Source organism: Habropoda laboriosa, unplaced genomic scaffold (assembly GCF_001263275.1).
Source record: "Habropoda laboriosa isolate 0110345459 unplaced genomic scaffold, ASM126327v1 scaffold22, whole genome shotgun sequence".
Classification (NCBI taxonomy): domain Eukaryota; kingdom Metazoa; phylum Arthropoda; class Insecta; order Hymenoptera; family Apidae; genus Habropoda; species Habropoda laboriosa.
The window spans coordinates 2,630,001-2,651,978 of NW_017100261.1; the positions used below are offsets into that span (position 1 = coordinate 2,630,001).

The window sequence follows — 21,978 nt, forward strand, 5'->3', positions numbered from 1 at the left end:
GTTCCAACCTGAAAATTGAAACAAGGACGAAACCGTATTATGGGAACGATTCATTTCGAAATCCTTCTTTTCTCTCTCCGCGCGCGAGTGTCACGCGTGCAGATGTTTAATCGTTTCCTTTCCTCGAGCTTGTTTACGAGCGAACCTATCACACCGGGTCGATATTAAAAAGTTTTCGCGCGGACTGCGTTGAATAATGTAACGGTAATGACGTTGCCTGACTTCCACTCACTGTGTCACGTCCTATTTTGATACTTAACTAAGGGTAACGTGGTGGCATGCCAACCCTTGCACGAGCCTTTCCCCATCTCTTCGCAGCCCTGTTCCCTTTTCGACCTATCGTTATTTATTAATTCGACGAAGAATCGTTGATCGATGTATCGCGGAGTAATGGTACTTAGTTGATCGAAGTAGAGAATTGTATAGTTGTTAGAGGAGATGATTTTTCGTTTAGGTTTTACGTGGGACAGTTCCTTGACAGTCTAACATGAATAAAATTTAAATTTCACAGCTATCTTGTTAATTATTACGTCGTGTGTGATTATTTTTAACCCTTTGCACTCGAGAGGCGACTCAGAAGCGACATTACTATTACATTTGGTGAATAATTAACGGAGGTACTTCTGATATTTTCCAAGACAGCAGGTCTATGGACCTTGATACATTGTTCATCATATGTTAGATGTCTCAACAGCGAAATAATTTGGAAGGACTAACGAAGTGTTACAAGGTCTTGTATAACGTAAACGTATATTATGTATTGAAGTAAAATATTATAGTTATATTCGTTAATATGTGTATGGTTTACTTCAATGTTAGCTTAAGAAAATTTCATCAATGTTATCGTGCAAACAAGCTCTGATTTGCTAATTCCTTGTAGAAGAAAGGACCTTCGAGTGCAAAGGGTTAAAGCTACATAACCCTACGTCACAGTTCTGATGATAATGTAGAAAACGGAGTGCGGAAAGGTAATTAAAGATTCGTATACTCTGTTCAAAATAAGAGTAACCTCGCCTCGCGCATCGGACGTGCCTAAGGCAGGGCTAGAACGTCCAAACCCCCACTTAACCACCTACGTTTTTCTCCGTCTCACCCTCTGCTACGCTCGCTGTCTATGCGCAGAACGGACGAGAGTCGGTCCGAGGGCGAGGTTACTCTAATTTTGAACGACGTATAGTATATAATTATGACAAAGTAACGGCTCTCGAAAAGGACACCTCTCGCTATTTATATGATCTTCGAGACCCGCATTCGCTTTCTCTCACTCTCACGCACTCTCTTCGCTACTCGCGTCCCTCGCATTCGCACAAACACACTCGCTCTTTTTTGATAACAACGAACGTCGGAAGGCCACTGTCGTCGACCATATGATCGACCTGCTCCGGTCATTAACCTCCTACAATAATATCTCGTCCCTTTCTGACTTTCTTCCTAAAAGTCTCTTTTATTTAAAAATCAAAATAATTTCCATTGTTGGAAACTCGATGGTTTTGGATCAATTACGTGAATCGGAAAGAATTCATTTCTACATCTAATATACATATAATGGGTTACATAAAATAGATGTATCATAACGTTCTTTCATATTATTGAATTCTACAGAACTTTCACTTTATTCCTCATTATCCAGAATTCTACTTTTTTTCACCTAAACCACTTTTGCGTTAAACGATTCACGTGTATGTACACTAGTGGCTGAATGTTTGGAACCACTTGTCAGTTTATATCGAAATTGGATTTTCCTAATAATTTTTTGTAAATGTGGAATTTACAGGATTTATTAATAATTTGCTCCGTTTCGGTAGATTGGAGTAACAGAAACTGTTAACTTCTTTTTGTAACACTTTTGCCAGATTTAATTTATAAGCTTGCTAAGCTGCAATTTACAGGATTAATTTCTGCCACGTAAATTGAGCCAATTAGTTTTCACGAAATATAGAGGTACATAAATCTATAATATAAAGTAATAACAAATAAACGAGATTCTGTATAATCGAAGAAAATTCAGCTGGACGATCTGTACGAAATCAATCTTTCTCAGCTTGCAATGGACAGTGATCTCAAACTTTTCATTCTCAAGTTTAATTTATACCATCCAAATTCAACCAATCAGTTTTCATAAAATGTAAAGGTACATAAATCTACAAAACATACAAAACGCTGTATTTCCAAAAAAAAAAGAAAGATTCAGCTGGACGATCTGTACGAAATCAATCTTCCTCAGCTTGCAATGGACAGTGATCTCAAACTTTTTAGCCACCAGAGTAGCTAAGCTTCAATTTACAAGATTAATTTATACCATGCAAATTCAGCCAATTAGTTTTCATATTATATAAAGGCACGTAAATCTACAAAACAAACAAAATTAACAAGATTCTCTATATCCAAAGAAAAGATTCAGCAATACGACCTTCAATCTTCATCCCCAAAAACCAAAAAAACCCTCTGCAATTCGAATAAACCACACAGAAAAATCCTCCAGCAAATCCAGCGAAGATCATTACCACGCGGAAGGGATACCATAAATCAATCAGCGAATCCACTCTCCAGATTCGCCGAGATAAACAAACACCGGCGGTTTCCGCTTACGCGACTAAGCGATAAATTATCCGCGCTCTAGCGAGATCGTTCACACCGACGCTTCGTTCTCCCAACAAACTCCCTCTCTCTCTATTGTTCACCGCGAGAGGTGAACGTGCTTCGTGTGTGACTCGCGGCGAATCCGTAACTAAAGCACGCGGGTGTCGTGTAAATCGTCGAAAAATCGCGAAACGTTCGCGTGTCGTACGTGATTGCGTGTCGCAAAGGTTTCGGCCCGAGGCTCGATTAGCTCGGAAACAATGTCCGCGTTTCGCGGATCTCGAAAGCGTGCCACGAACAGCGAAACGCGGTTGTTTCGTGACGCCACGACGAACCCCCCGCGACTCGGCCAGCAGTATCTGCATCCTTGCCTGTGCTCCAGATTCGAATCTGACCGGCCGAGTTTCTGTTACTCACCTTCGAGGCCCGGCTATCTGATATTCCTACTCCCCTGTGTGAACCGGAATCGACTCGACGGTGTGTGTATTAATTTAGATAGTATCCGTGCATCGTTAGGACGCCAGTTTACGACCGTTCGGTGTGTGAACTCTGTTTAGAGACAGTTTCGATTTAGGACACAGGGTGGGTGGTAGAATTGAAATGGAAGAAATGAAAGAAAGAGTGGGTGGTGATTCTAAAGTTAATCGTGTCATGGGTAGTTTTGACCTATTCCTCTTTTAAACAGATGTTACGATGTGGTGAAATAATTTCATCCTCGGACTTCTATTTTTTACCAACACTTAATGTTGCGTCGCCATGCACGTGAGGAAACCCCGGCCTGGCGGATTATCGTCATAAAATTCATTAGTCAAATTCGACCTCCAGACCGGGGTACCAAACTCACATTGGTCCTCGAGCGAACGCATCGACGAAAGAAAAACCTCGCGAACCTCTCTGTTAAGGCTTCGTTAGAACTAGTTTATGATACGGTCGCCTGTAGACGCTATTTTTGAGAAGGCAAAGTTTTACCCGTGCCTGAATAGGTGGTACGTGACCTTAACATTAGCTAAATTAATTTTCTGTCTCTCTCAATAGCAATTACCGTGTCATAAACTTTAGGGAACCCAAGAGTCGGACGGCCACGGTGACCCGATCAACGGTACCGCGCTGACGTCACCTTGGGCCTTTCCCCGTAGGGGTGAGAAGTCGCTCATTAGCCCCGCTCCGAATCCTTCTCGCTACCTTTTCACAAATTCCATCCACCAATTGAATATTCGCATTTTTGTCACCCCGTTTTCCACTTCCCTTCCCCTGTCAACCAATCAGTGCCATCACCGATGCTTTAAAAACACGCGTAAACGTGTCTTAGGGATAGTTAAGAATAGTCAATAGTAAAGGGAACACAATTGCTAAGAATAATAGAAGAAGAGTTATTATAATTTACATAGTCTCTTATATTTGTAAGAGTGGTCCTTCGAGACATACATATTGAACTCTAGTCGGCACATCACGTGCAATCTCTACAAAGCTCGATAGGTATCTCATTGAGATCCGACCACGAGCGTTAACACTCTCTTTTCCATAACCGATGCCCTTTTCCGTCAGGGCGACGGCTCCACGGTTCATTCTCTGACCAGCGCATGGAGTCTCGCTCTCGCAGTGACATCCAACCCAGCCAAACACAGTACAATACAAAATTCGCATCATTCGCTCGTACCATGTTTCTCATCGACAGTTGTAAATTCAGTCGGGACAATAAAATTCTCTAAATTCTCGCATCTTAATTGGAACCACCAAAAGAGATCGATTTCTCAATTGGACAGCAAACCTGTACCGTCACCTAGAGTGTAAGCGGGATTTACGACCTCGCGAAATTCTTCGAAAGAATTGCGGTCCACGGGAAGAGATACTTAACTTGGATATATATTTTATTAATTATACACACTTAACGCCTGGAAAATAGGAAGCTCCTCGGATCTTCGCGTCGCGAACAAAACAATGCTTACTTTTCTCTCTCGAATTGAATGGTAGAATAACTTAGCCTTTCGAGGGACTTTTTATTAAACCTTGGTAAGGGACGAACATTGTCGTAGGAATGCATCACTGCTGATCCATGACGCGTGTTTGGAGACGCGTCTTTGGTGACACGTTTTCGGTGACCCGTTCCACCCAGGGTTCGTATGAGGCATCTCACGGTTAAATAAATAATATACCTCATGACGATCTACTGTTAGTAATATTCGGACACTCTTTGGAACAATTGGTATTGTGGCGGGTACGTCACTGCCAACGAGCCCTTACCGAACCTTGTTCTATTCTTCTACGCGAACTTTCTCTCTTCCAACTCCTTCAGATTTTAGTTTCCGTTCTTTTGTCTCTCCCCGGGTTAACCCTAGTGCGTTCTTTCGTTCGACTGTACACTTGAGGTTTTTGGGTCTTTTTTGACGCAAAGGTCTTGGGTGTAACAATTTTCGTTACCAGCACGCCATATGAACTTAGGTAATGAACTTTCGGTGTAACGTTAAGGGAACGTAAACTTGATAACAGCAAAAGTAATTAAATAGATAAGAAGGCGATGGGTCAAAAAAGACCCGAACACCGCTCCAGGGTCAAGACTTGCCTCGAGTAGCCTAAGAAGCGCACATGTGGCATCCAGGTTCGCACGAGGACGAACGAATTTTCCGTTTCCACCACTTTCTCCACTTCTATCTTTATCTATCGCTACTCCTGTCTCCCTGTCCTAACAATATAAAAATCTAGTACGCCTACACCTCCGGACAGTTTTTCCTTTACCAACCATCGCGACGTACCCGCCGAACCGCTGCCGCAGGGACAATTAACGAAGTAAACGATTGTATTTTCCGGACAAATTGTACGCCGACCTTACTCAGATCTTAATAAATTGAGGTGAAAACAGTGCAACGGCGTTCCTCACCCACCTCAGTATAATCTTTTTTTAAATTAGATCAAACGACTTGGGTTTTTTTGAGTAGTTCGATGGATCAGTGTAGTACAGTAGTTTTTGGGGGTGAAAACACTTCTTCGAAGAAGGTCAGTGTGAATATTTACGAAACCGTAGAAAATGTGGGAAAAAAGTTAAATTTCATGTAATTTATTCGAAGCGACCAAGTTCCTATCGCGATGGAACGGCGGGTGGTGAAATTATTAGAGCCGAGATACGAGAAATATGTGTTTGTGCAGAAATAAAATGGCAATATCAAGGTTTTCGCGCTAGATCATCTTTAATTAACGATCGTTCGCTAAAGATGCACGAAACAGTTAAATTTAGTTTATGCAGCTATAAAAAATACAGTTCAGAAGTAAGGATAAAGCGAGTATTTTTTTCCGATACATTTTAAGTAATTCACTGTGCATTAGAAAGTGCTATACCAAGTGGTTCTCAAGTTTCAATTTGCAGTACCCATGCGAAATAACATCCATGCGACAGACAATATTGCCTAAAGTATTCCCAAGTGTACATTTGCACGCTTACTAAAAGAAGTAACAAGAATTCAGTATATGTATAACTAGATTTTCATCTGGAAAATTAATCGTTACAATGTGTTCCGTCCGGAACAACGGTTCCCGAAAAAGAAAACCATAAATCGGCCCTGACCGAGCCTCGACGCAGAGGATTATCGGTAAAACGTTTACCGAACGACAACTTAGCACATTTTTACTATCCATTGCACCAATTTTCTAATTAGCAAACTAGTCTTTTCCTTCTCCGATGTCCGATTTCCTCTCCTACTGGGATTTTCCAAAACGCTAGCCGCCTCCAACTTCCATCCACACTTTTACCCTTTCCCTATCCTCTTGCAAATATCCCAAGACCAATCACCGAATTTCCATCGTTTCAATATTCTACACCCAGATTTTCACTCCGGCTACACCAACTCTCATTTTCCTGTACTCCTCCAATTTGTGAGTCAGCCTTCCTCAGAACACCAAACCATACATACCAAAAAGGATCAGCCGAGTCTGTATCACAAGCCAAGACTTGTAGTTTACCAGCAAATTAAATAAACTTGTACTCCGGATTCTCGTTAGTTCTCAATATACCACATTCTATTCGTCGTGATCCAAGTCCCGTGATCCGTGGACCGATACGACACCACACAATGCAAAACCGTCAATTTCTTACAATTTGCTCCAATTTAATCACCCACTGACGCGTCCAAAAAATTTGGAAAAATTGCAATTTGTGTAAATCACTTTTTAAACTGTACTCACATTTTGCAACTTTTTCTATCTAAACCCGCAACGAAAATATGAAAAATACGTTTCGTACATCTACGCGAATTACGCACACGCTAAAAGTTTCGCCGGTCGAAGATAGTCGTGCTTCTAAATTGATTTCATCGGAATCGATAAACGTGACGTTTCGCCCACAAAGGAAACAGAGGTTCGCGTTCGCTCGGAGATTATAATACGACCTGAATTATACAGGCGGCGGACTATCGCGTTAGAATGGACAGCATGACCTATGGAGAGAAATTAATGCGACTAAGGTTAATAAGTCGCTTTAACATCGCCGGGCCACTTCCATCGCATTAACGTCGAACCGTATGTAAATTGGAGCTGCGCGTGTTTCATACATTGTTCCTATGTTTCCACGTGAAAATTGCTCACGGAGAGAGTGGGTTGGGTGGATAAAAAAGGGGTTGAAGAGAGAGAGAGAAATTCCTCGTGCACACTGTTATCGCGGCCGGGGATTTATTACCCTCGATATAGGGGAATCGTCGTGGCTCGAGTGCTCGAAGCGCGTGTTCGTTGCAACGTCAACGAGAGAAGAAAAGAGGGAAAGTTTCTGGGTGTATATTCTGCGTGAATTTTCGAGACGAGCGAACGTTTGCGCGGAAAAATTGTCACCGCTCCTTTTGCTAATTGCGAAGGTTCGCGGTGCGAACGTAGGCAAGGAATTCTCGCAGGATTTCTACTTTATTACGAACGCGTTAGTCGTTAATTTCGAACCCTCTGGGGTAATAGAGGTGGAAGCACGGGATAGGTGATAACGTTACGAGCAACGACAGTTCACCGAGCTTCGCGACTAATTATTGATAACTGCTTGTACGCCCGGTATTGATTCGACGTGTGCATGGAAGCTTTCTCAAGTATCGCGAGCACGCTTTCCTGATTGTAAGATTCAATCTTTTTCCTTTTCCTTCGGCCGTGGTCTGATTTATTACGGATCCTTCAGCTTTTTAGTAATATTCTTCAGCTTTTCCATGCAGGGCGCGAGCGAAAGTATTGTACAAATAAGCAAGAGATTTTTTATGCAAAAATGAGTGAATGAAATTATTGTAAATTATTCGAGACTCAGTTTTTGAGAGAATCGAGTTTGCAAATCTGTTGCGTATGGTTGCATTTGTGTAACTAATAAGGGAAGATCTAGAACTTTGGTATACGGTAGTACTCAAAAAATAGTTGACACGTATTTTTTATATCGAAAATCGTCCACATTGAAGGGGAGAAAAAAGCTCTCGAAGTAAGCTCTCGAGAGCCTAGGAGAACAAATTCCTTCTTTAATTGTGTATTTTGGAATGGAAGATTTAATCACATAAATAATTTAAAGAAAGAATTATTTACTTAAATAATACGTTCAAAATGTGGTTGTATAACACTTATTAATAAGTTAAATAGGAATATATTTTGTAACAATAACTATATACACACGTAAAAAGAAATAATGATAATTTGATTGTCATACTCTCTGATATCAATAGCTACGCGATTCACCTGTTTTACACCCAGTTACCCTGTATGATCCGCTCGTTTACCAAATCTCGAAAGCATTCGATATATTCACTACATTCACGCCATCACTCACATCTTATTATTAAACCAATTCCACACAAAATAACTTTTCTTCTTAATTTTTCCTGCTAAAAGTTAGTCGACTTTCATTTAAATTTGTGTGTGCGAAATAATTAGAAAGTCTAGAGAAAGAAATTTCTTTTTAATTGTGTATTTTGGAATGGGGGATCAGTACATATAAATAAGTACAGAAAAATTTAAATAATATATTAAAAATAACATTTTTGGTCAATTTTCCTTGCGTGTGTGAAATATGGACCGAAATAGGCAATAGCGTTTTTCGAAATTTTCTTTCTTTCATATAACACCAATTATCAGATACACAATTCCCTCCCAGTCAGCACAATACCGAATATTCGGTCGCGTGTCGCAAGTCTGACACGTCGAAACGTTCCAATTTGAAAGGAAAACGATTGCGGAACAACGTTTGCACACCCTTTCTCTCTTAAAATTACAGAAACCATATTGAAAGTGAACGGAGGAAGAAATTTCGGGTAATTTGTCAAACTGTATCGTTACAATTCTCGCCACTTACCATAGCACAACATCAGGATCGGTACGATGGACAGGAATATCAGGCAAACGGTGACCACCCTCGTTCTGCAGACCACTCTCAACGCGCGGAACACGAAGTCGCAGATGTTGTTCGCTTCGAGATTCGCGTCTTTCAGTTGGAACACCACCGAGCCGTAAGTTATCACACCGAGATTCTTGTTCTCCATTTTGCTCTGTGGCACCTTCGCGCCACTTGCGAACAGTCTGCGCGACTCGTCGCCTGAAAACTGAACAGAAAGACACACACACACGACCGATCGACTTTTCATCTTTCACGGGAAAATCTTTCAACTGTGGCATTAAAACTGAGGGAAAATCTCCTAGGTTTAAGAGTGGCAAGCTAGGTGGAATGGTTTTAGGTGGAAAAGCCGCGAGTGTTAGACGTAGATAAGCCGCGAGCTTGGGTATTAAACAGAGGAAAGCCGCAACCTCGAGCATTAGAGACTAGGAGAGCTAAATCTCTGTGGTCGTGGATCTAGGGTTCCATCTTTCGCTCTCTTAAAATCGAACGAAAAATTGGACGTGTCGAGGTTCGTGAATTGTAACATTTAAAGGGGTATGTTAGGCCGGGGTGTCTGAAAATTGGTGAAGTTTGGGAATTTTTTTGATAGGTTTCAGGTTTTTTTGAAAAGTTTCCATTTTCTTCGAAGATGTAAACGTAACTTTCAGTATTTTCCTCCAATTTTTTGAAACGAAGATGTTACAAAATGGAGGAGTTATTCGCTAATTGCTGGTCGCCATCGTCGACAAAGATTTGAAAGCCTGAAATAAAAAATTCTTTAGGATTTACGAATAAAAATGTAGCAAACGATTTTTCAAAAATTATAATTATCACAGAAATTGCGGTAGTTCGATGAAGAGAAGAAACCACTTTTTGCCAAATAAAATCAGGTTTAAACGTTTCTAAGAAATTAAATAATTGTACTCTTCGTTACATTTCTATGTATAAATCAAGAAGATATGATTATTACAGAAATGGTGGTAGTTTCAAGAGGAAAAACCCCTTTTTGCTAAATAAAATCAACATTGAACGTTTCTAAAAGATAAAATAATTGAAATATTGAAAAAATCGTTTGTTACATTGTACTTATAAATCAAAAAGAATTTTGTATTTCAGACTTTCTAATCCATGCCGACAATATCGTCCAGTAACTAACATTCTCGCAAATGAAGCTTCCCAATACCTCCTCCATTCTTCACTATTTACACATTTCAAAAATTCTTGAAAAACCTGAAACTTACATTTACATCCCCCCCAAAATTGAACCTTTTCACATAGTAGTTACCTCCAAAAAAAATTCCCAAACCTCCACTTACGCTACCGGCCAGAAATTTGGAATCACCTTCCACTTTTCATCAATATTAAATCTGCTGCTAATTCTTTTTATCTCAATTCTACTTTTATCAATTTATCTCCTATGAATTGTGTTGAGGGGTTATATTAAATAAATGACTCGTGTGGAGTAAGGTAGGTAAATAATTATATTTTAGACGCACAATTAGAACTGCCTACAAACCATGGTGACAGTGTGCACATTTATATCTGGGGTGTTCGCAGGCATCCCAAAACCATATTTAGCGGACGTGTCATAAACGTACCGTGAAGAAGAACTCGCTTCTTTCAATATTTTAGGATGTCGAGTTTTCCACGCAGTACGCATTTTGCTTCAACAAATTGACTCGAACGATAAAAAATTCTCAAAGTCGCTGACTTTTTTCTGGCAATTTTTGTGTAAATTGCAATGCTCGGTGGTTCCAAACTTTTGGCCGGTAATGTATTTCCAGAAGCCTCAGGGCGACGTGCCCCCTTAAAGGTCGCAAATTCAAACTTTCAAGACCCCTGAAAAATTCCCAGACCGACCTATTATTTCTGTTTACCGTAAGCAGTCTCCGCTCCCAGGATTCTCGCGAAAATTCGTGGCCGTAAAGCGGCCGTTCCGAACCGACGATGGACCGTCACACGGTACCAGAAATTTTTTACGGTACTGCAATTTCTTCAACCCTTCCGGGGCTGTTTCCACGCGCGCGTATATACACGTGCAGTAGCCACGGGACAGTTCGTTATACCGTTCGTAAATTTTGCCGGTTGGACGTGGCAGAAGAGGGCGAACGGAGGGTCGCGCGACAGGATGAAAGATACGCGGCCGTATCTCGCGGTAAAATTGCGGAACGTGTATCGTTGCTAGGGCGGCGAGCTTCGACGCGGCAACCGGAATTCGATAACCGAGCCGATGACGCGGTAGAAAACGGTGTTAGGCGATCGTAAAGTAGTTTCATACGGTGAATATTTCGGTTAGATACACCGAGTTCACCGTTGACGTCGTTACACGGCGAATACGGTTCGTAGAATCGCGCGGAAGAAAGAATTCTAGAGCGCACGGCGGAAAGGTAAATTCCGGGGAGAAAGAAAATTTCATCGCGAAGATCGAAATGTAGAATGCGTCAGGTGCAATAGGAAGAATAGCTCGAACTTTTGCCCGACGAAATTTTATTCTCCTGGAGGGATGCAAAAGGCTTTAAGGGGTTTTCCTACTGTGACTAATTGAAGAAATTAATTTTTCTTTTTTTTAATGTATTTTTGTAGTTTATGTCTCGGAAATGTGTGTAGGAAGTTTTGAAGCTTCATTCTTGAAATTGGGAGAGGTGGATGCTTTCGGAGGAAGCGGTTTAAACGCGTTTTTCTCGAAATAGCATTTTCGAAAGTGGCTGACATGATTAGTAAAAAACTAGAAGTCCGATTTACTCCGGTATATTCGGTAGATGTTGCTTTATCGTCTGAACTAGAATTGCGCAGGTATTTTCAAAATTCAGTCCTTGCGGTGAAGAAAACCGTAATTTTTTGGCTAAAATCGAAAGCAATTTCTTTGAAACCTTGTCACTTCTTTATTTCTCAATATTTTTTTATTATTTTACTTGAGACGAGACGCATTTTGTATTTTGGATAAGAACCACGTCTGATATTATGTCAGCCATTGGGAAGGATATTTTTCAAGGCGCTCTCTTCAAGGTGCTCCTATTTCCCAACAAATCCACATTTTCTCTCATAAAAAGTATTTTCGTGTTCTCAAAAGACGACAGAATAAACACACAAATTTGCAAAAGGATAAGTGTAGCAGCTACTTTAATCTAAATTTCCGAAAAATCAAGTTTTTTTTCAGTAGGAAGACCCCTTGAAGTTTCGCGCGGGAAATGAAAAGAAGCTTACAAGTGGTAGAAGAGAAAAATACTTCAATTTTCCAGATAGCGTTTCGTTCTGTTCTTCCAATGAAATATTCTTCTCCACACTTCTACGATCGTAAACATTTTACGACGCTTCTGTGTGTATGTGTGTGTCGACAGAGGTTGCACGGAAAATGTCATACCTGCGACACGGAACTACTGGCACGCCGAGAATCCTCGAAGACGGTTGGCCCATATCCTAGAGTGATCTGGACCGTGTTTCCGCCGGACTTTACGTTTCCTGTGTTCGCATCCTTCTGTCGCGACGGCGAGGGATTTCGATTGCCGTTCACACCTACGCAAGGACAATAAAAAAATTCTTTTACCTTGCGTTTATCGCGGGATAAAAAGTGTAGCGGCAAAAGAGTGTAATAAATGGAACGTGCAGGAAGCATCTATTTCTCGCTGCAATCCTCCCTTTTTTTATTCACTCTACCTCGATCCTGTATCACGGGTCGAAAGTTTGACATTGCTACGCGTTGCGAGCGGTAACGATTAGGTTTGCAGCATTTAGGTGTGCCTAATCGTTACCGCATTAGGTCCTAATTCGGAAGGAATGATGCACGCCTAAGTTGGGCATTCCTAACAGTTGCCATACGTGGCCCAAATGGGGGTGGCTGAGCGCACGCCGAAGTTAGGCATTCCTAACAGTTGCCATACGTGGCCCAAACGGGGCTGGCCGAGTGCACACCTAGGTTGGGCATTCCTAATAGTTGCCATACGTGGCCCAAATGGGGCTGGCCGAGCGCACGCTTAGGTTGGGCATTCCTAACAGACTGGCCGAGCGCACGCCTAAGTTAGGCATTCCTAACAGTTGTCATACGTGGCCCAAATGGGGGTGGCTGAGCGCACACCTAGGTTGGGCATTCCTAACAGTTGCCATACGTGGCCCAAATAGGGCTGGCCGAGCGCACGCTTAGGTTGGGCATTCCTAACAGTTGCCATACGTGGCCCAAATGGGGGTGGCTGAGCGCACGCCGAAGTTAGGCATACCTAACAGTTGCCATACGTGGCTGAAATGGGGATGGCTCTGAAATTTATATGTAGGAATATTTACAGACATCTCAGTGTCGGACGTACGCTTGCGTGAGAGCTTTCAACAAGATTTGAGATTTCATTAATGTCTCCCAATGACAGCCTAATAAAGCTATTCTAATATGGGCTTCATTGGATAGTCATAGTCAAGCCTAATTAGGTAGTAGTCGCAAATATTCCGCGTTACATACCGCATGCGGGCCTAACAGGCAAATTGGGCTAGCCTAATGCGGATCTAATATCTGCTTAACTGAAAATCTAGTTGGGGGGTTAATGCTATTTTCAATATAATTAGTAAAAAAATTCTTTATATTGCTTCCTATCGACTAAATGTCGTTAGAAGTGCATTTCAAATAAAATTCTTAAAATAACAGGGAGTTATTGAAAAGAAAATTAAAAAAGAAATTTGGAGTTAAGCGAGACACCCTGTAAATTATGTCGAAGTTCTCCAACGAATCGAATTCGCAATCAACAAAGACGATCGTCTAAATATCCGTAGAAAAACCGTATATTCGTAGAAAAACAGTCGAAGGTTCCGAGATCGGTCCATGCAGAGACCACTGTCGAAGAAACACGAACAATAACGCCTAGAATGGATCGACTCCTTTATCCCGTTCGCACGGTTTCACGCGAAGAACATGCAGTTGTTAATATTTTCTCGTTGCTTTCTCGGCGTCGATCGTCATCGATAAATCGCACGTTCTCAATTTACAAGTTCTCAGCGTGCCGGAAAAGAGTCGACCACTCCCTTTTCCGCGGAAACGGAAGAGGGACCGAGCTACCGCTTCATTCTCAACGCATCGGTAATTTATCGACTTCTAGGATACACTCCAGTAAGCCGGTTTTGTCTCCGTTTATTAGGTCGTCTCATAAATGTGCGAGAATTACCGAGCGACCTTTCCTACAAAATTTCCTACAGCTTTGACGTCAGTGGTAGAATACTTCGTCCTGTTTCATCGGATATTCCAATCATTCTGTACGTAGTTTTTGATATTTTCTATGAGAACCTACTTTATCGATTGTTAATCTTTTAATTTATACTTTCTTGAGATATTCTGTTTATTTTTCACAGCGAAAGGGTAAGAAGAGTCTAAGATACGCTTTTGTTCATAAGTAGATATAAGGACACTTGCTGAATGTGAAGCTAATTTAAACAGAGTCCTTGCAATGTTATTAAGATTCTAAAAAAAATTATTCGGTAATTATCTTATAGTGCAACGAGTCCATATATTTTTATCGGTATACGATACTAACTTTAGCGGAGAAATTTGCTTTAACACTGGAACGACCGGCCGGGTCAAAAATGACCCATTGGCGACTTTCCAAAAGTGTCTTTTTATGCAACCAAAATACGATTAAAAAATTAAATTTACGTCGATACAAGTAGAAGCATACATTACCGGCTAAAAGTGTAAGATCACCGTGCAATGCAAGTTGCACAAAAATTTCCAGAAAAAAGTTGGCAACTTTAAGAATTTTGTACCATTCAAATCAATCGAAACGAGGTAAATTGCTATTGATTTCAAATCTATAAAGAATTAGCAGCAGATTCGGTACTGATGTAAATTGGCAGGTGATCCAGGTGGTGTACATATAAAAAATAAATTCGGAAATTTACAAACGATAATCCTTAACAGTATCGAACGTTCACTTTTTCCAGAAAGTTGCTAATGGGTCATTTTTGACCCGGCCGCTAGCTCTAATGTTAAATCACACAACATTTTCTGTACGAAGATAACGGATGTCTCGGTAGTTATGAACAGCAGTGTACATCAACCTGTCAAGGTGTTCGTACAGTCTAGTCATTTCCACGATAGCTTCGCGTCTGGTATTTACATGACACCTAACAGGTGCACACGCTAAATCCTGTCTCGTTGCTCGGAAATGTTGCGTACACGATTGGCTTAGCCAGCTTAATGCGGTTGCGTCAAAACTGATGAAGCCTCGCGACGTTAACTCGGCCCTATCGTTATCACAGCCACATTCCTCGATAATATAACAGTTGCTGCGATTCACCCTTTCGTTACTATTGGCGCCTATAGGCGGTTTGAAAATTTCCTCGCGCTATACCTTTTGGTCCACTTTCACCATAATTTAATACTTAATTTTATCCTTACACGTACTGCCACTGCACTTCGTGAACTGAATTTTAAAATGACACGGCCAAAATAATAAATTTTGCAGCCGTAGTTAAAAAATTACCGTCAGTCACCCATGTTATATATTAAAATCTGCCGTAGTCAAAGAGTTAAGTGGGATTATCAGCTAGAAGATCCTGCTTTTAACACGTTCACTGCCACGTTGGTCACCTATGGACCAGAGATTGTTTCCTGGATGGGGCCACGGTGGTTATCAGTGACCGGAGAGCCTCAAATATTCAGAGTAATGTAGAAACTGAGGAAAAATTTTGAAGTACCTTGAGGAGAAATTTTGGGCACTGCGCCACCAACTCCCTCCCTATTTTCTCTCGTCGGTTTCTTATTTAGGAATGGAGGCGCCGATGCTACAATATTCATTTTACTTCAATTACTGTAGTATCGGGGCCTCCAAACCTAAATAGGGAACCGACGAGAGAAAATACAGAGGGAGTTCTTAGCGCAGTGCGCAAAGCCTCGGCTTGCCCAGCCGGAAGGTCCCTAGTCCTCGATTCCCCTTGGGTCTCTCAAAATTTTTCCTCAGTTCCTACAATATTGTCAACTAAAAATTTCGAACATCATAGCTAACTAGACGTTATTTTGAATTTAAAAAAAAATAACGATAAAGCATAATATAATACTATGCTTGGAATAATGCAAATTTTCTTCTAGCCCCCTGAGCAAAACATGCAAATCTGGCGTGTGGCAGTCAACGTGGTAACAGAGTTTAACATCTTCACTATCCAGTATCGTCACGATCGAAAAGGTAAGATACGAACACCAAGTGGATCAAGTGACGTTAGCACATTTGTCATCGATCTCAGCCAATCAGCCGTGTACGATCGAGTTCTCTCTCTGCTTCGTGCTTGGATTACATATGAATTCGACGATCTCTGAAATTGATCGGCTGAACGAATGAAATTCATGGCTCTCCCGAGACGTTGCGTGGAGCTTTGCCGGTAACGAGCGTCAAATTGCTATAAGATTCTAGATACGAGGGAACCTAATTAAATCGAGAAGTCACACGAGGAATACTGCGAATACACGAGATAGAGACAATTAATTTATCAGTTATTCGTTTAACTGTTTGTGTATAGTAGATTACAACGGGTAGGTGGAATATTTTTCATTTTTATGGGATGGCGGCGAGTGGAACGAATGGAATACTGGTCCACCGGCCCTTGCAAACACACGCACGCCGCGATAACACTGTTTCGAGGTCGACTGCACCCGACTGGCTCGCTTTAATATATCCAAAAACGTATCTGGCACGTTAACGGTATTACCGTCGGCCATTTCGAAAATTACAAAATCTCATTGCACCGAACGCAGCGCGGCGTTCTATTGAATTTCTCTTCTTTACCCCATGCGCTGCATATGATCCGCGAGAATTCGCCCTTTAACAGTTTCACACGTCTGAGAATTATTTAAAAACTGTTTTAAAAAGTGTGAAACGTATCGTAGTGACATTTTTCTCAAGAATTACTACCAATTTTGAGTACAGAAAGAGGACACAACATTGCATTTTATATTTTGCCAGTTGTTTAATAAAGTATTGAACGGTGAACGTTAAAGTTTCTTCGAACAACGGGAATTTTTTCGGACAGAAAATAGTAAAGAACGAACGATAATTTTTCAGGAGAATTGTTACCAATTTTGAGTACAAAAATTGCAGAATTTTGTATTTTATGGTTTGTCAATTTTTAATAAATGGTAAAAAGTGAACTACGTCTACGTAGTGAAAGCGTCTACGTAAGAAAGCAAGAACTACACTAAATATACAGGGTGTCCCAATTTTTTCTGAACAAACTTTGTCAATATATCCTACGGGTATAAATAAGAAAGAAATGTTATATAAATATAGGTCGATTGAAGCTTCGTTAAAAAGTTACAACAAAAATACGAAAGGAGTAGCAACGAGCTTGCGGTTGCTACGATACAAAGTAGGAACAGATCAGCGATATTTACTATACTCTGTTTATGCGAGCTATGGTCATTCTTTGAAGTCATAAAATGTGTCGAATATAACTTATGCCACTTCCATACTTATTCGTAGTACAGTAGGACTCCGATAAAAATATTGCTACTGCCCTCGTTTAACGCAATAAAAGAACATACAAATTCTAAATTTGTAATTTTCAAATTTTGGGTTAACTAAATTTGACCAAAAAAGCGACGTCGATGGAACTCAATTCCTACTATATTTCCCGCGTTATAGAGTGTCCCATTGTAACCACAAGTACGCCACCATTCCCTTCACATCTCCATTTCGTTATAACTTCTCAACAAACCCTCAAACAACCCATGTCCACATAACATTTCTTCCCCCCATCCACCCACAGAACACCCTGAGAAAGTTTAATCAAAACCAACTAGGTACACCCGGTACGTAACTTCATCCAAGTCCTACACACGTATATACTCTGTTCAAAATGAGAGTAACCTCGCTTCGCGCATGGGACGTGCCTAAGGCAGGGCTAGAACGTCCAAACCCCCATTTAACCGCCTACGTTTTTCTCCGTCTTACCCTCTGCTACGCTCCCTGTCTATGCACAGAACGGACGAGAGTCGGTCCGAGAGCGAGGTTACTCTCATTTTGAACGACGTATACACACAAGTATCTTCGTTTATCTCTAACCATTTTACCTCGAATCCATTCTCAAATCCCATAACGTTCCCAATTTAGAATCTCGCAACGCTATTCCCAGAATATTCCCTGTCCTTGATTGGATTACCACCAGCGGTCTCTACCCATCAGATACAAACGAATTCTCACCTTGATCAGCCGAGGCCCTTCGCGGGTCCTGTGCCATTAGGCTCGCCTTTGTGAACCTCCTCTCTTGCAAACCACCGAGGCTACCTCTCGGTGTTCTGTCGATGGTGTCGGGATCGATACTACGTCGCGGGCTCCTCGTCTCGTCTTCGTTACCTCCGATCGATCCACGGTGTCCCTCGCTCATCCCGATGCTGCCGCGCGACGATCTGTTCACCTCGTACGGCACGATCGAGTTTCTCGGGCTCTGGTTCAAACATTCCGACGCTATAGAGCCCCGTGGACTTCTCTGCGGACTACGATCCACCAGCTCCATGTTTGTGATACTTCCGCGAGGACTTCTCGACGAATTCGGGACCAAAGAGTGACGCGGGCTGCGACTCGGCGGAGGATTCCCGTTCTCCGACATCAGCGACGTCCGCGAGCCGGTTAAAGGGACCAAACTGTTACGCGGGCTTCTGTTGTGAGCGACGTCCGGTATCAGAGAGTTCCTCGGACTCATCGGCACCTCCGGGACCAGCGAGTGTCTCGAGCTGTACAACATGTCTGGTGCCAAGGTCGAATCGGGGATCAAACTGTTCCTAGGACTTCGCGCACCGTTTCGCGGCGGTCTGTAGTAATCGTCCGGGACCAGAGAATTCCGCGGACTTCGACTGATCTTCTGGTTCAGCATGTTCCGCGATCCACCGTACTGGTCCCGATCCAACAGCGGCCTGTGGTTCATGGCCTGAAAGGTCAAGGGTGGAAGTTGATTAAACTTTCGAAGGAAAACGAAACGGAATTGCAGCACGGGGAATTTCTGCGAAGAGGTAGGTTTTCTCCTTCGTCGACGATCACATGCAAAGAAGTTCCGGGAAATTTCAAGTTGTACTGTGTATGTATATAATCGTGTTCTATATTCCCGCTGGAACTTTCTAACTTTTAACCAATTACTACCGGGAAGCTCCGAGGAGTATGGAACAAGAGGGAAGCTACATCGTTCGAGGACAATTTTCAAAGGACCTTCTCGTATTGGCACAAGTCTGTAGATATTTTACAAGTTTTCTGAATTTCGCGAAACTTTCGAGGGGAAGTTTCTTCGTACGGTTGCACGGGAAAATAGGTTTCGCGATATTTTGACTGGAAACGTCTGGTGGCTTGTCGATACGTATTATATATCGATCCTCGTTTTCTGTGTTACAAAGATTGATAGTAGGGTGTCGTGGATCGAAATTCTCGCACTATTTGACAATTTGGTACGTGGCCACTAGCATATTCATGCAAATACCGGCGGGTCTCTCTGGTCATGTAAATTCATAGGAGGCAGAGAGGAGTGAATACAACAGAGGGAACGGTCAATTATGAACAACCTCGTCGTCGTTTTCCGTGTCGAGAGCGATGTCAGGCACGAAGCTGCCCCGAGGCGATCGCTGCCGTTCCATGGTGCCCCTAGGACTCGTCTGCGGCAGGTCGATGGGTTTGTCGGTCGCAACGCTGGCTCGTCGTCCTCGCGGTCCTGCGATCGTCGACGCGTGGCCGAGGTTCGTCATGTTCCGCGATGCCCTGGAGCGTCGCGACGATGTGCTTCGATGCAACATCACAGCGGCATGCTCTCATCCCTGTAACAGAAATCACGTTAAAAATTAATTATAGTCGATGGTGTACTGCTGTCTGGGGTACTACATTCGCAGGATACAAATCCTTGTGAGTTCAGTTTAGTAGAATTTCTTGTAGACGCTTAGTTTAGAACGAGAGTTACGTGAACGGAGAACGATTGAGTTAGAGTGATAGAGGTGCGAAGGAAAGGTATTTGGGACTGACAAAAGAACATGCAAATGATAATCACCGAAATTGGTAAAATATAGAAATTGTTTTTATCGGCAATCTTCCTCATCGGAGGAATCAAGAATAGGAGTGATAGAATTTCTTGAGCGTGTTTAGTCTGAAACGATGGTTACGTGAAGGGAGAATACTTAAGCGACAGAAGAGTGAAGGAAAAGTATTTGGGACTGATAAGAGAACATCCCGAAGTGATAATCACCGATATTTTTTTTTATTATTTATTTATAAACGGACCGAAGCCCTCTTACATAAATGTTTACACAAAAGGAAAAAGACTTTACATAACCCATTTTGGAAGTGACGTGGTGTAAGGTATAGTTGGGGCCACGATATAGCGAGGTCGTAAATTAAACTCTCAAGAATCGGCATCGATTGATGTTGCGGCACTCAAGGCCGTGTGTTGCAGTCTGTTTGAGGGTTCCAACAATAAACGAATGGTAGCATATGATTTGGTACTTCAAGTAGAAAATGGTATTTCATTTACAAATGGAAAATATGTTAATATTAAAGCTACACAATCCTTTTGCATTTTCTATCTGCATCTTGTAACCGTACTTCCAAATGCGGCTTTTCCCAGAAGAAAAAAACCCTAAATTGTCCTAGCTGAACTCAATTTTCAGTAAATATATTAGAATCAGTTTGACTTTCGCTGGATAGAAGAATTCTTTGTACGGTCCTGACCATGGTTTCAAGTACTTATCTGCTCGTATCTCTGTCAATTTTCGGGTCCCGGCAGCTAAAACATGTTTACTTTGACGCCTAACCGATTTTACGACCTCGCTATATCGTAGCCCCGACTATACATGGTGTGATCCAACGATTACATAGCTCCCTTAAGTAGCCCCCTTTCCCTGGGAAAGTCCCAGGAAGTGGGGGGCGCAATACTCTTGCCCTCGAGGACGAAGAAAAACATCTCTCGATTCTTCGCCTCGAGGGCCAAGAGTCGCCAGGCCTAAGTGCGTGGCCCCCCGTGGCGGTCGCCACACCATTCTATATGATTTAAGCAGTCGCTAATACTATTGTAGTCGCCGTGTTTAAAGTTGTAACAGGAGTATGTGGTACGCTGAGTATTTCTTATGTTTTGAAGATTAATCGAGATGTGGACTCAGGAGAGCACATAACATGTGTTGACGCGATATTTGACAAGATTAAATCTAAAGTATTGCCGAACGAATTTAGCACAGAGTTGCATTGGGATCCGTTATAAAAGTTAAAAGTAGAGGAGAGGATTCCAGCAGATGCAATTTCGTTAGTGGAAACATTTGAATTCGCGGGAAATGAGTTGGAGCCGGACCATGTGATACGAGGAAGGTTATGATCGCCACAAATAATATAGTTGCAGTTCGAATATTTGTCTGAAACATCAGAAATAGCAGAACAGTGTGCACTATATAAGGTCTCGTTACTTAACGGAGGCAAATAAACCACACCGATTATTAGGGGAAGAGCTCCAGATGTGACTTCAACAAATAAGTGTTCCACGTTGAAAACGGTATTGATAGTGCCACTACTGCGTAAGGTGTTTCGAATCGCAATAAGACCGCCGCCTCCTCTGAAATATCAACTAGTTCGGTAAATGGCTAGCTCACTGTCAGAAGAACTGTCGGTAAGCCAGGTTTCAGTTTGGATAAGGACGGCAGATTGAAGTGAAGAGCAAGCGATATTGATAAAATATGGAAATTTTTTTATCGCCAATCTTCCACACTGGAGGAGTGAGAATCGTTCTCTCTCAGGAAGGTAATAAACATATTTGGTTTAATATCTCGAAAATGATTAGAGATGGAGGAATCCTTCATCCCTCCAACTTCGAGGGCGATTTTCATCCCTTCACTGTGGACAATTGCTGATATAAAAAAATACGTGTCGAATATTTTCTTGAGAACTACAGCATACCAAAGTTTCACAAAAATCGGTGACTGTCACTTCGGAACATTCCCTTGAGAGTGTGAACGAAGGCTACCGAACGATTTCGGCGGATCTGATTGAACTTTTCGAGTACGAAAATAAAAGAGTCTGGAAGATGCACGTGACAGAGCAGAGCAAAGTAAAAAATTCAGTATAGAAGCGAGAGTAAAGATAGCGTGGTTGAAAGGAGTCGTAGAA

General features: G+C 41.9%; 1 protein-coding gene across 1 annotated transcript in view; it reads right to left on the reverse strand.

Moving 5' to 3' along the window:
• The window catches only part of LOC108572771, a 47,917-nt gene that overhangs the window by 4,554 nt on the left and 21,385 nt on the right, over window positions 1-21,978 (reverse strand). Inside the window, exons 2-6 of the mRNA XM_017935053.1 lie at window positions 19,404-19,652; window positions 18,058-18,781; window positions 12,255-12,406; window positions 8,873-9,119; window positions 1-8 (exon numbers count right to left, since the gene is read on the reverse strand). The exon at window positions 1-8 is cut by the window's left edge and continues 220 nt beyond it. Of these exons, the coding sequence (XP_017790542.1) occupies window positions 1-8; window positions 8,873-9,119; window positions 12,255-12,406; window positions 18,058-18,781; window positions 19,404-19,631 (1,359 nt within the window). The 5' untranslated portion in view covers window positions 19,632-19,652. The remainder of the gene's footprint in view (window positions 9-8,872; window positions 9,120-12,254; window positions 12,407-18,057; window positions 18,782-19,403; window positions 19,653-21,978) is intronic.